Source organism: Macrobrachium rosenbergii, chromosome 21, assembly GCF_040412425.1.
Source record: "Macrobrachium rosenbergii isolate ZJJX-2024 chromosome 21, ASM4041242v1, whole genome shotgun sequence".
Classification (NCBI taxonomy): domain Eukaryota; kingdom Metazoa; phylum Arthropoda; class Malacostraca; order Decapoda; family Palaemonidae; genus Macrobrachium; species Macrobrachium rosenbergii.
The window spans coordinates 57,940,372-57,954,272 of NC_089761.1; the positions used below are offsets into that span (position 1 = coordinate 57,940,372).

General features: G+C 32.6%; 1 protein-coding gene across 1 annotated transcript in view; it reads left to right on the plus strand.

The window, feature by feature from the left end:
• The window catches only part of LOC136850224 (neurobeachin-like), a 536,778-nt gene that overhangs the window by 94,593 nt on the left and 428,284 nt on the right, over positions 1-13,901 (plus strand). The window contains 7 exon segments of the mRNA XM_067123859.1: positions 903-1,313; positions 9,416-9,542; positions 11,049-11,157; positions 11,364-11,542; positions 11,704-11,854; positions 12,173-12,302; positions 12,538-12,674. Coding sequence (XP_066979960.1) covers positions 903-1,313; positions 9,416-9,542; positions 11,049-11,157; positions 11,364-11,542; positions 11,704-11,854; positions 12,173-12,302; positions 12,538-12,674 — 1,244 coding nt within the window.

A 13,901-nucleotide genomic window follows, 5' to 3' on the forward strand; every position in this document is an offset into this window, starting at 1 on the left:
TCCCTTGGTGTCATTCATTTACAAACATTGCCTTCATTCTGGTGTTTTTATTTAAGTAAACTCATATCATGCAACTATTAACCTCCTTTTATTTTCTGATATTTGTTGTCAGTTGGCGGTTAACCCTTATTACAATAAAACTGTATCCAGACTATATTAGAGAAAAGTATTTTACAATACAAATCTTAATTGTTACACCCCAACAGGTGGTTACATTCCAAAGCTACCACCATGTTGTGTGTATCTTTCAGAATTAATGATAGTGTTAAGGGTTTGATATTATGGAAAATTAGTGACAACTCTTTAGGACTAGAATTAACCTACCTTGAATTCAGATATATATTTAATACTCAATTTTGTCTTGTTTTCAGAATTTCAGTCAGTAGTACTTGATGATTTTTTTGAGGAGGATGAGGTATATAAATTTAGTCTTACTTTTAATAAAAGAAAAATTTGGGATCTTAAATAATCCAAGGGTTTACAAACAGTAACTGTGTACAGCCAAGTGTACCACAGAACATTAAATAAAACAGAGAAATATCAACGGAATGTTCTTCAGCAAAAAATGTTGAACAGTTCTTGTTATTGAAATGCATAACTCCAAAAGTGTAATGATATCAGTGTTTAATATGTATGTTGACTGGCACCAAAAACAAGTATATGAATTAAATATGCTTTTTCCTCCAGATCATATTACTGTTCATTTCGTAGTAAAAGGGAGACATTTTGCTGAAAGATTTCATTTTAATGTTGACTTATAGTGGAGTCACCGTTATAAGAAAATGCAATACAGGAAAGTAGACGTTATCCTGACATACATTAACTTAGATACTATATAGGCGGGATATTAAGTGTATATTGAACTTTTATGTGTAATGTAGTTTTGAATGTATGTTTTGCAGTGTACGGTGTTAATGAAACCAATGAGATATCACAGCTTCAGCAACAGCAGCATGCTAACCAGCAACAGCAGCAGAACCCTTCGCAACTATCGCAAGCACAGACTCTATCACAAGACCCTCAGCAGCAGCTTCCTGGCCAAATCTCTGTTCTTTCCTCTCCGTCCAACATGCCAGATCCTGTTACTTCTACAGTAAAACACCATCGACCAGAAGATTTGAATATTAAGCCCTTTCTTAGTTCTGACTTGCCCATTCCTACACCGTCCCGGGAAGCATCCCTTACACAGAAACTTGAGATGGCATTGGGATCTGTATCTCCCCTTCTCCGGGAGATCATGGTGGACTTTGCTCCATTTCTCTCTAAAACTCTCGTTGGATCCCATGGGCAGGAGCTCCTCATGGAAGGTAAAGGTGAGGCTGTGGGGTTCTTTTTTTTATCTGGTGAGCGGAGGTTCCATTGTGTGTTGTGGTGGAGGCATCCCCCCAGTGACCCCCCAGTGTTAGTTGATTATTTGCATGCATATTTTACTTAGACACCTTAGAAATATTTTGATTTGTAAAATTTTAAATGTTCTTTTTAGACTATTCCACAGAATTTAAGGCATAGGCATTTGGCTTTGGTGGATTATACATGCTGTAGTTCATTAGGAAATGCATGCCAATTTCACTGCTAGAATAATTTAAATGACATTTTGAGGAACACTTATTATTTATTTTAAGATCAAGTTAATTCATACTGCAGCCTTTCTGGTTTTCCTTAAATTTTGTAATAGATCTTTTCCCATTATATTTTTTATACATGTATAACATTTTTGTTCATGCTTAATACAATCTGTGTTTTATCTTTTTGTAAAACATATAGGGAACTAATCCAAGTAACTACAGAATATGACTCAGTTTCTTCAAAATTCTGTCCATGTCACCTAGTGTTTGTGTACAGAATTGCTTTCTGAATGTGCACTGTTTTGTTATTTATATTTCATCCCACACTTCATTGTTCAGTGCATGTATATATAGACATCATTGCAGTTCATTTGCATGTACTGTATTATGGAAACGCTGAGTTTATGATAGTGATCTGTGTTATGTAAAACATTCACAACTTGTTACATAGAACTGGATATGAAAATTTTCGTTTGACAAGAACCACAGTATATTAGCTTTTATTTTCTGCAAAACTGTGCAGCGTAAAATGTTTATTGGAATTGTTTAAAGCATTGTTTTTTGACAGTTCTCCACTGCATTATCATGTGCTGAAATAATTGTAAATTTATGATTTTTGACACTTCTTTAGTACATTATCATGTGTTGACATGATTGTAAATTAATGGTGAAAACTGCTATTGTCAAGGAATTTACTTTGTCTTATAGTACTGATGGATGGAGAACAATCCTCTCTTTTCATATGAGTAAATTACAGTGGTTAATGTTTTGGCACATTTTAGTAGCTTCTAATAAATCAGTGTTATGAAATACAGTAGTTGCGGGCATATAAGACTCTCTTGCATAGGGAAGACACCAATCTTGAGGAGCATATTCTGGAAAACATAAAAATACTCCTTATTTTTCTAATCTTGTTCCTTCTGAGAGATGTTACGGGATTGTTCTGATTAATATGCATTTCTCTTGTTTATAGTAATGGTCTCTGTATAATGCAGTGACTAGCATCAACATAGCCTACCATCTCTTGTCGTCTTCTCTCTAACTCTATGTTAGTGTTTACACCTGATACTGTAATATAAACAAGTTAAAGATATTTCTGAATTTTTGTTGTTCATGGCTTATGAAAAATATTGTACAGCTAGACAACAGATTTTGGGTACTTGAAGTAATGCGATCATACAATACAAACAAACTTGAAACAGTCATTCAGAGTTACATGACTAGTTTAAGAAATCTTTCTCTCTACCTCACACTCACAAACATATGTAACTGATACTTTGATTTTAAGCCTGGTAAAAATACAGTATATTACAGTACACTCTTATTTATCATATGGCATATGAAAAAATCACCCTTGCAACATCAAAACACATCTTTTACTTTAATTTACGATATTGTACAAACAGACGTAATACAGTGATATCATACTACAGTAGCCGAAAAATGACCCCGTCAACTTGTGTTATGAAGGTCGTAAAAGTTGGTAGAATGATCTTGTTCACTCGTATGTAGATGGTATGAATACAAATTACTTGAAAAATTTGTCATGTTCTGATTTTTCTCCTACACAACTCTACTGCAGGTACTATAATTTTAATTCTATGAAAAATATTTTACAACAGTATCATTATTCAAATGGTATACTATACAAAAACTTGAGCCATCATTACATCTCTTAGCCTATAGTTGTTTCTCTCATACTGTACATTACTGATACTAAAATTTTAAATATACTAAAGATATTTTGCACTGCTAATATGAATAAAATAAAGTATGAAGTTTTCTACAGTAGTAGGGTGTGTACACTAAAGCATACCATGAATGTTCAGCATTGCTGGATATGTTGGAGAGGCTGAGGTAGCAGTTGAAATGAAAGGGGGGAAAATCAATGAAACGCAAAGCTCAGTTGAACCTAGTAGTAACCAATGCGTAACAAGTCTGTTTTACAAATGTTGAAGCTAGTTGTTTTATATGTTGAGAATGCGTAAAACCCTTATGATGAGACAGCTGGTATGTGTTGTCACTTCAGATCAAAATTACTGACACTGGACATTTGCTTTGCAACACAATGATCAGTGGAACCATAATGACTGATATGGTACATAATGACCTAGGTTTAAAAGTGATGCTTTAGTTGCTTATCACTTTGGTAATATTTTAAAACCTCCTTCTCCACCTAATAAACCCTTATGCTTATACATTCATATGAAGAAAACGTGATTGGTACAGTACATATTGTTACTTTAGACAAGTTACTGACAAGTGTAAAGTACGGTAGTAACTAAAAAAAAAAATCTGATAAAAATTTTTTTGTCCCAAGATGGAACATATTTGATTTTATTTTTATTTGCTTTTTTAAAAATTAAAATTACCTGTGCAATGGGAAATATATGCCACATTACGAATTAATGTATTTTCTTTGCATTGCTTTTATATCTCAGTTTTAGCTTTGTTATAGAAGAGACCATAGTAGTTTGGGTATAAGTCTCTAGGGGAAATTTGTTAATCATCATTGAAATCAGCAGCTTTTAGCATGCAGGTTAAAATTGTACACTTAATTCTCACCTTATGAGACAAAACACCATGAATTTCCTAAATATTTCTCTTTATAGAAAAAAGAATTTCTTATATGCCAGCAAATATCTTATTTACTTTGTGGGTTTGGCCATAGAATTCTACTGCACATTTACAATTATTTAGGTTACTGAGAAGCACCTTGCACATTTCTACTTTTCTGCACCACTTGTCTAGGTTCTTATACAAGATTAGGCATTATGATCTTGTTCTTTTTAATGGCACCATTGTTTTTAGCACCATGTTTAAAATGCATTTTGAAAAAATGACAGTGGTAGAATTTCAAGCGTTTATTCCTTAGTACTGGGTCATTTTCAACATTCCAGTCTTTGCTCATGTAGGATATGCAGGAATGAACTGACAGCTCTGCACTGATTTTGATAGCTATCCCGAAGTTTAAATGTTGCTTTACATTGGTGTTTTATAGCCAAAACTGAATTATGAAATCCTTAAGAAAACACTGGCTTTGAAGCAGACTGGCTCATTTGCCTCTTGGATATTTGAAGAATAGTCCACATGGATGGTGAAGTTTGGAATCATCAGTTAAGGAAGTTTTTTCAAATGTTCATAGTATTCTGCTTATCCAGTTTTTAGATTTTTAAAGGTTGAAATTTACTCAGTACATAAAAGGAAGTATAATTAAAAACAAAACCTTTGGTTCAGCCTGATAAGAGTTAAGGAGTTTAACTCAGTAACCTGGTTAAAGTACCTACTACAGTAATGATATGCACAGTAATTGATTTGGTAAGGTTTTATTTCATAACTATGATGAAAAAAGCTTTGTGGTTCTTTCAGTTTTACTTCTGAAAAGTTGAACCCTTCATATTTGTTTTACAATATCTGTCTAATGAATCACTGTATGATTGATACAGTATATATATTTTGTAGCTGTATTTTTGAAAACAAACTACTTCAGCAAGTCATAACAGAGGTTCTTCTTGTGTTCTTAGTTATTAAAGGAAGCGATGAACATTAGATTTTTTATATGAGTTCCTCTTGTGATTTAAACATTTTATTATTATTATTATTATTATTATTATTATTATTATTATTATTATTATTATTATTATTATTATTATTATTTTGAAGCAGTATGTATCTAGTAATTGTTAGTTATTTTCAACTGAAAGTTCCAGATTTGAATGGCTCAAGTCGATTTTGTACTATGAATATGGATTATTGGTGAATAGTTTATAAGTGAACATTGCATGCAGTCATAGATGACATCAGTAGTGTAATTAAAAAGAGACGTCAATAGGTCATACCTACCATGTTAAAAATCAAGGAAATTTACTTGATTATAGGAGCAGCTCTTTAGACAGTATTAGAACAGAACACAACGATTTGCATGCATCCCATGAAGACTGATTTTAAGATAAAACCATACTTCTGTCCTACAAGATACTGTGGTTCTCTATTGTTTTGTGGAGTTGCTTCATGATTTTGATGGTTTAACTAAACCTCTTATTTCAAGACTTTCATAGGGCTGTTTTAGAGGATTGTAACAAAGTTTCAGATTTTTTAAAATCAGAAATTTTGATAAACCCATCATTTACATTAGCCTTATTCAAGTTGCTTCATGAATCTAAGACATTCCATTCAGAAATGTAAAGAGGAATATTGTTTTACTGGTTGACTGGCAGCACTGCACATATGTTCCCATGGACTTTTAATTCCATTTAGGTTAGAATCTCACTTCTTGCAAAAAGTAACTGGTGTATGGAGATGGGAACATAATCGTAAGTGATAATTTGTATTAAACTCAAATTTGTTTTTTAAAACTTTAATTTGTTTTACTTACTGTCATTTACGTTAATCTGTATTGTAGTTTAGGAGGGTGGAATGAGCTGCTGAAGAAACCCCAGAATTAGTTGGACGAAACAGAGTCCAGTCGAAAGCTCACGGGCTAGATATTATACAAAAACCTAATGCCCTAAAGGAGTGGGAATTGTAACTATTGTGTGAGGATCCCAGGCATGCAGTAAGATAAAATGTTGGTAATTTTAGGACATTTAGATATTGCAACCAAGATTTAATAGATAAACACTCACAGAATGCTTAAGGAAGTCATTCTTTAAAGAGAGAACATGTCTTGATGAAGGAACAAAGGCATACCCACCTGAAGCTGAAGTAGATTACTAGTGTTGCTGTGTCAGAAAGGTAAAATAGCTATTAAGCCAAAATTTGTTAACATTCAAAGAACGAAGCTTTTGAATAAAACGTAATACATTTTCAAGAGCTTTAATAAGTTACACAAAGTTTTTGTTGATAGTTTGTTGCAAAATCTTTGCTGGTATGGGAAAAGAACTCGTTGAATATTTTAAAAATCAGAAAACTGTAGCAACACTTTTGTAATAAGCATGTAGAACTTACAGACTGGAGGCAGTTATGACATTGGCCAGAAATTATGGTGATCATCATCATCTTGCCTGTATGAAGGGCAAACTATAGTATGTTTCCACCCTTTAGGACTTTCCTTATAGCAGTTAACAAATTTACAGTGATGGCATTTAAATTAAAACTGACATGGAGTCTTTCAAAAATCTAGTTGGGGAAGGCAAAGAGACATTCAAACCACTCCTTCCGGGATAACAATCAGGATCTGAACTATGAGGACATATACAAAATTGTTAAATTTATCAAAACTTTCTGATGATTAAATTTATCAAAGCTTTCTGAGGATTTATCAGCATTTTGAAATCAACACATACTCATTCTTTTTGGAGAGTATAATTTTTTCTGTTACATTCCAAATATTGCCCTTTTGTTTATTTCCAAGAAATTTTGTATGGAGATGCCAAGATTTCGCATTTCCTGAAATTAATTGACAATTTTTTGAATTACTATAGTTGTCAGTTTATGAAATTCTGAAAACTGCTATCCCTATCATATGCAGAGTATCATGACTCTCCATTGCATCTTCTATCTTTTCTGTTAGCCACTGTACAGGAGCCCCAGTTATTTATTGGGTCACAGCTGGCTCACAGGCATTCAAACATTTATTGAAAATGCTTATTAGAATTTCTATTTGCTAATCTACATGATCAGTTCTCAAGATTCTGTTAAGAATATAAGCTAAACTAAATAAATTGTAACAGAGGGTCTCTTTGCTGTCATTTGAAAGGGTTCTAAAAATTTTCATTGCTGTTACTCTTAGGTTTACTTAAATCTACTTTTGCAGCTGCAATGTTTTGAACAGAAAAATGAGCTTACAGTGTCTGATGAAGTAACAATATCAAGTTTATTTGTTATCACTACTTCTAAGAGCATTTGCAATTTTTTATGCAATTTTGCCTATCATTTACTAGTTATAATATTGATACACAAGGGACTTTAAGCAGTTTTGTAATATTACACAGTAAGTCATAATTCAGATCTCCAAGGATAAGCAGTGCTTTGCCACTGAAACTTCTGGGATGAAATATGCTAGAGAGGTATGTACTGTTAAGTAAATGTTACAATGATGGAAAGCAATTTATAAGATTTTATTTGAACCCAAGTATATCCGTGCCAATGCATGATGGTAAGTTAAATTTAAATTCCATTAAAGGCAAAGCAGTATGAACATAGATTCACAAACTGCCTACACATCCCTTGTCTGTTCTAAAGATATAACATCAATAAAAGCAAAGGTGCATATTATCATTTAGCCATGTTTCGCTGACATACCTTTGTACCTACAACCTCTTTAACAAGAATTTGTACGACTTCAAAATAATTTCCCATTGACTGTGCATTTATATGTACAGTGTATAGCATTTTTTTTCTTTTGGATTCTCATTCTTTACCATCTTCCTAATACTGTAGTTTCTGAAGTAAAATATACAGTGCATTTGTGGCCAGGTTCTCTACAGGTCCACAATGTTTTTTATGATCAAATCTGCATTATTGCTGTGGTTCAGTTCATGCAGTTATAACACCCGTTTTGATTATGATACCCATTTTTGCTGTTTCTGCCCATCTAAACTGGGTGGCTTTAGGCCAGGCAACCGACTGGTTGTTGAGAAATTCATCTGCATTGATTTTTTTACTAAGGTCTGAGATGTAAATGCCTATAACCAGTGTATGCATGATCTTTATAAAGACTTGAGCATTGAGAATTGGTGCTTATTAGTCAAACTGCTTAACAGATTGAAGCGAAGCTGCAGGATTCAGCAATCTAAATCTGTACTTCAAGAGTCCTGATTCTATTCAGGTTATTATATCATTCTCATAACAACTTGAAGTAATTCTGCTTTGATTTGGGCAATTATTTTTGTTTCACCAATTTAGAAATTTAAAAGATGTGCTGAGGTACTATCTCACACACTTCAACATTAATTTCTTTAATATTTACATTTAAGTTAAGTGACGATAGTTCCCTGTTCACTAAGAATCTTTTCTTCACTTTGTTCACCTGGCAAACCTTGGCCTTCACAGTAAATACCATAGTATGATTTTAACAGTATTGTAGGTCCAACTTTAACATTATCCAGGATTTCAGAAGATGTGTGGTAACTTCAGGAATGGTTCTAACTTACTGATGAATGTCATTATAAATAATTACTTTTCAGTTTCACTTTTACTTTAAACTCTTCCATAATCAGATTCATTAGATGAAGAAGTACTGCGAAATAAAACTTTGTTATGAGTGAGCAGTGTCTGAATCTAGTAAACAAAATTTCTCACAATATTAGAACAGGTAATTGCCTCTAAACAAAGCTGAGGAAGATGGCAAAACACCACTTGCCTGTAAAACACTAAAATTGAAAATGACTGAGTTTTATGAACATGCTTTGTAGTTCCAAAGTCTTTAATCACAAGTAAAAGAGAAGTTGGTGCTGCAAAGAATAAAACTAGTGTGAATTAATGGGAAAGGAATTTGAGGTAAAATCAGATAAGACTAGGAAACAACAGCAACATCAGGAAGGTTGATGCATAAGAAGTGAGATTCTTACCTTAGTACAAGAATGGAACCAAAGGTATATTTATGTGTATGAACCATACCTCTAGTCAGCGAGAAGATGATTTTATTCTCTCCATGTGGAAGTGGATTGTTGAAGGTTCATGAAGCCCTGTAAAATGAGGCTAATGTAAATGATAGGTTTGTAAGTCAGAGATTAATATGAAATTCTGTTTAATAGATTAGACACACTTTTTTAGACAATTTCATATAACCCCAGAATTACTTAGATTGGATATTATCATATTATAGTGATTTTTCTAATAAACATAGTAAAGTTTTATAAGTTAAAAATCCTTTATTACCAGATTAATGGAATTTCTTGGTTTTGTAGGACTGATGACCTTCAAGCACAGTCAAAGTGTTGTGGAACTTGTTATGCTTCTGTGTTCACAAGAGTGGCAGAACTCTCTCCAGAAGCATGCTGGTTTAGCCTTCATTGAATTGATAAACGAGGGAAGGTAAGTGAAGTAGCAAGTTTGTAACCCGTATTGCCGTTAAAGACCTCAGTTATCCATTCTTGTTAAATTACCTAATAATGAAAGTATTCTTTAATTTGAGCAAGTTTTTAGCTCAAAGAAAGCTAGGTTTTGCTCTCAGAGTAAATGACAGTGATTACTGTAGTCGTAAATCATGGACTGTTGTGATCCTCTTGTTTATTATTACTTTGATTTGTAATGGAATTGTAATTGGGTCAGTGATCTGTCATATATAAGCTATACCTCCTTTAACCCCATGAGGGGATTTCCTTCACATGAGTACAGTATTGCTGTTGATTTTGAAATAGCAACTGGCTTAAATTAGTTAGGACTTCATATGTACAGTACTGTATATGGTTCTTGTCAAGTTTTTGTAACTTTGAGTGGCAGTGCAATGACGACTAAAGAAATTTGCACACAAAGCTAAAATTATATCAGTGTGCTTTATTATAGATACTGCAGTTATATCTAACTCCAATACCATTGGAGATATAAATGTTTTTTAGTTTGGTGAATGTAAGGAACTATAACCATGCATAGTTTTAGAGTGGGTAATGTAGTAAGCACAGTAAATAAATAGTATTTTGCAATCTTTATGAAATATTTATTTTACAGTTGTAGAATTAATGATAAATGCATTGTATATGCATAACAGTTCTCTGTTAACTTGTGGAAGTATCTGTGTAGAAATGTACAGTATTTAGGTATTCTCAATTTTCTTGCTGTATTTTTAAATAAATTAGATAGAAAATTTTTATATTAATTAATTTCTTTGCATATTTTATGCATAAATGTGAACTAAAGGCAGTTTTCATAGAGTTGTCAAATTCAATACAAGGCAGGCTATGAATGGTATTCCATTGTTATGAGGAGTAAAGTATTGATACCCTCATATATTGTGGAAGTCTTAGATGTTAGTAGGTGAAATATTTATAAAATGTTACTCAATAGGGTCTCCTCTACTTTCATCATACTATATACAGTACTGTGTAATCATTATCTTGATTGACAGTTCTCAAAAGTTATTGCCTTTTTTTTCCACAGCATTCAGTTGATTTAAGTTTCTTAATGCATTTTTAACTTTAATTTTGTGTACGCTCCCTGCTGTCGTGCTTCCTGCCATGAATTACCAAGTTTGCTTGATGTGAATATGAAATATTTAACTAACACTTTGCCTTTTATTCCTGTGCTCTTTCCTTCTCAGTACAACTATGCTATCTTGTATTGGAACTGCTCTTTTAGTGGAACCTTCTTGTTACTAAAGGCAGACCAGATTGAGCAGGTCTATTTTTTAAAGTTCCAACCTGCTGACAAATCACAAATATTGTAAAGTAATTATAAAATTACAAAAATGACCATAGCTTCTAAATACAGTGCAATCTCTGTCTGAATTGATAATCTCCTTTCTTCTTTTTCCTTTAATAGTAGATTTTCTCAGTCCTTTCTGTCTAACATGCTGACTACATACATCTCCTTCTGTAACTTCAGACTTCTATCGCACGCCATGAAGGACCACATAGTGCGAGTTGCCAATGAAGCTGAGTTTATCCTCAACCGAATGCGAGCAGATGATGTGCTCAAGCATGCAGATTTTGAGGTGAGAGTGATAGGATATTGACTGTCAACACCTATAACGTTAAAATTTGAGTCAACTAACCTAGATAAGAGTAACTACAAATTTTGAGTTTTTCAGAAAGACAAACAAAGCATCGTGCATATATATGTTAACAAAGCATCGTACATATATATGTTCAAAGCATCAGTCGTAACAATATGATACATATGTATGTATCTTTATTGCAGTCCCTAAGTGCAACTACTGTGTTGGAACGTCGCGAAGAGGAGAAAATGTGTGACCACCTGATTACTGCTGCTAGGAGGAGAGACAATGTTGTGGCTGCACGTATCTTGGATAAAATTACCAATATCTTGTCAAATAAACATGGAGCTTGGGGCACTGCACTCCATGCTCTTAACAAAGTGTAAGTGACAGGATTGTTGTAGGCTTATCATTTGCTCATCTAAATTAGTTTTAGGAAATGGTGTATTGAATGCTGCACTGCTTGAACAAATTTTGTTTTACAGTACATGGATTTTTTTCCATTTTTATTTTTTCTGAGAAAGAAATTTTTTGATTTTATAGTGCACCACCCCAGTTTTGGAAGCTAGATTCTTGGGAGGATGACTCTCGGAGAAGAAAGCGTTTTGTGCCAAATCCCTTAGGTTCTTCGCATCCTGAAGCTACTCTGAAAGCTGCTATTGAGCATGGAGCTCCTGAGGATGCAATTCTTCAAGTAAGATTTTTTGTATGATATGCACTTGTTATGCTGGTAAAGTACCTGGAGATTTTCATAAACTTTTGTCTTTGATGATTATTCAGTGTATTTTACAGTATATAATTAGTGTGTGTAAATTAGCTTGCTTAAGGAGTTGTGAGAACATGCAATTTATTGTTGTTTCTCATTTTCTTCCATAATTTTTAAAAAAATGACATTTTTTACTGCATTTTTTTATTTAGCATAAGCTTAGCTTGTACTGAAATCTTGTTAGCAAAATAGTGTTTTTGTTAGTTTAAATCACTTTTTAAGTATCGTCATATTGCCTCTTTCCAGGCTAGAGAAGAATTCCATGCTCAACTTGCAGCACAGAGGAGGTCCATGCAGCAGCCACTACAGTCTCCTGACCTTTTGGATGACTCAGAACTAGCCACTGATGACCGAGATCTTGATGCTGATGTTACAGGTGAGTTGTTAAGCTGTTGTAATGCAACAATTTTTCATCTTGAACACTTTGAGGAGTGGATGATGTTTTGCCCATTGTAGATTGTGTATACTGTATGTTCCTATTAATGCACTGTGGAAGTATAATTTCTGGGAAAATATTTTTCCAAGTGGGAGAGAAATAGTTTTTGTGTAATCATAAGGTGTAATGGAAGTGGTGAATTTGTATTGATCAAAGAATTATATGGTAACTTCAGGAATGGTGAATATGAGTACACGTGCAAGACTTATTGCTCCAGGACTGGTAGTGCCAGGTACTGTGTCAATAACAGCAGCAGAACTCTATTTTGAAGTGGATGAAGAGGACCCAGAATTCCGGAAAGCTGATCCTGAGGTAAGTACAGTCCAGACTGGTTTTACTGTTTGCCAGCATTTCTTAGATGTGTTTGCAGAGTTATCTCAGGTTTTATGCATTGTGATTTGATACACAGACATACATACATACATATATATATAGACATACATATATATATAGATAGTATATATATATATATATATATATATATATATATATATATATATATATATATATATATATATATATATATATATATATATATATATATATATATATATTTACAGGCAGTCCCCGGTTTACGATGGGGGTTCCGTTCTTACACCGTGTCGTAAGCCGAAAATCGTCATAAACCGAAAAATCGTCAAAAATCCTAAGAAAACCTTACTTTTAATGGTCTGGGTGTATTGAAAACGATGTAAACTGCATTTTAATTGAGTTTTTCATAAATAAAACCTCCAAATTTTGATTATTCTGCCATTTTGGAGCCATATTTCTTCCGTCGGATCAGTGTACGACACATCATAACCTCGGAACATGCGTCGTAAACCAGGAAATAATTTCTGATGAATATGTCTGAAAAGCGGCATAACCTCGAACGTCGGAAGCCAGACCTGTCCTAAACCAGGAACTGCGTGTGTATATATATATATATATATATATATATATATATATATATATATATATATATATATATATATATATATATATATATATATATATATGTATGTATGTATATATATATATATATATATATATATATATATATATATATATATATATATATATATATATATATATATATATATATATATATATATATATATATATATATATATATATATATATATATATATATATATGTATATATATATATATATGTATATATATATATATATATATATATATATATATATATATATATATTATATATTTATATTTATATTTATTTACATGGCATGATATGAATTAAAATAAAGCAGTAAGAGTGTAAGAGTATTATAATGTGCTCACACCAGTAAATGAACTCTACAATGAAATCAAGGATGAATATTGTATAGGCCTGCAGAATATTGTAGGTGAAATATTAGAAAGAGATATAAATGCAATATTGGTAGGAAAAATGAAGGTATGGAAGATGTAATGGGTAAGGAAGGCCTGGAGGAAAGGGCAAATGAACATGGGGTGAAATTTATTAGTTTTTGTGCTGCAGATAATTTGGTAATTGGGGGTACTCTTTCCAACTAGAGGGCATCTATAAATACA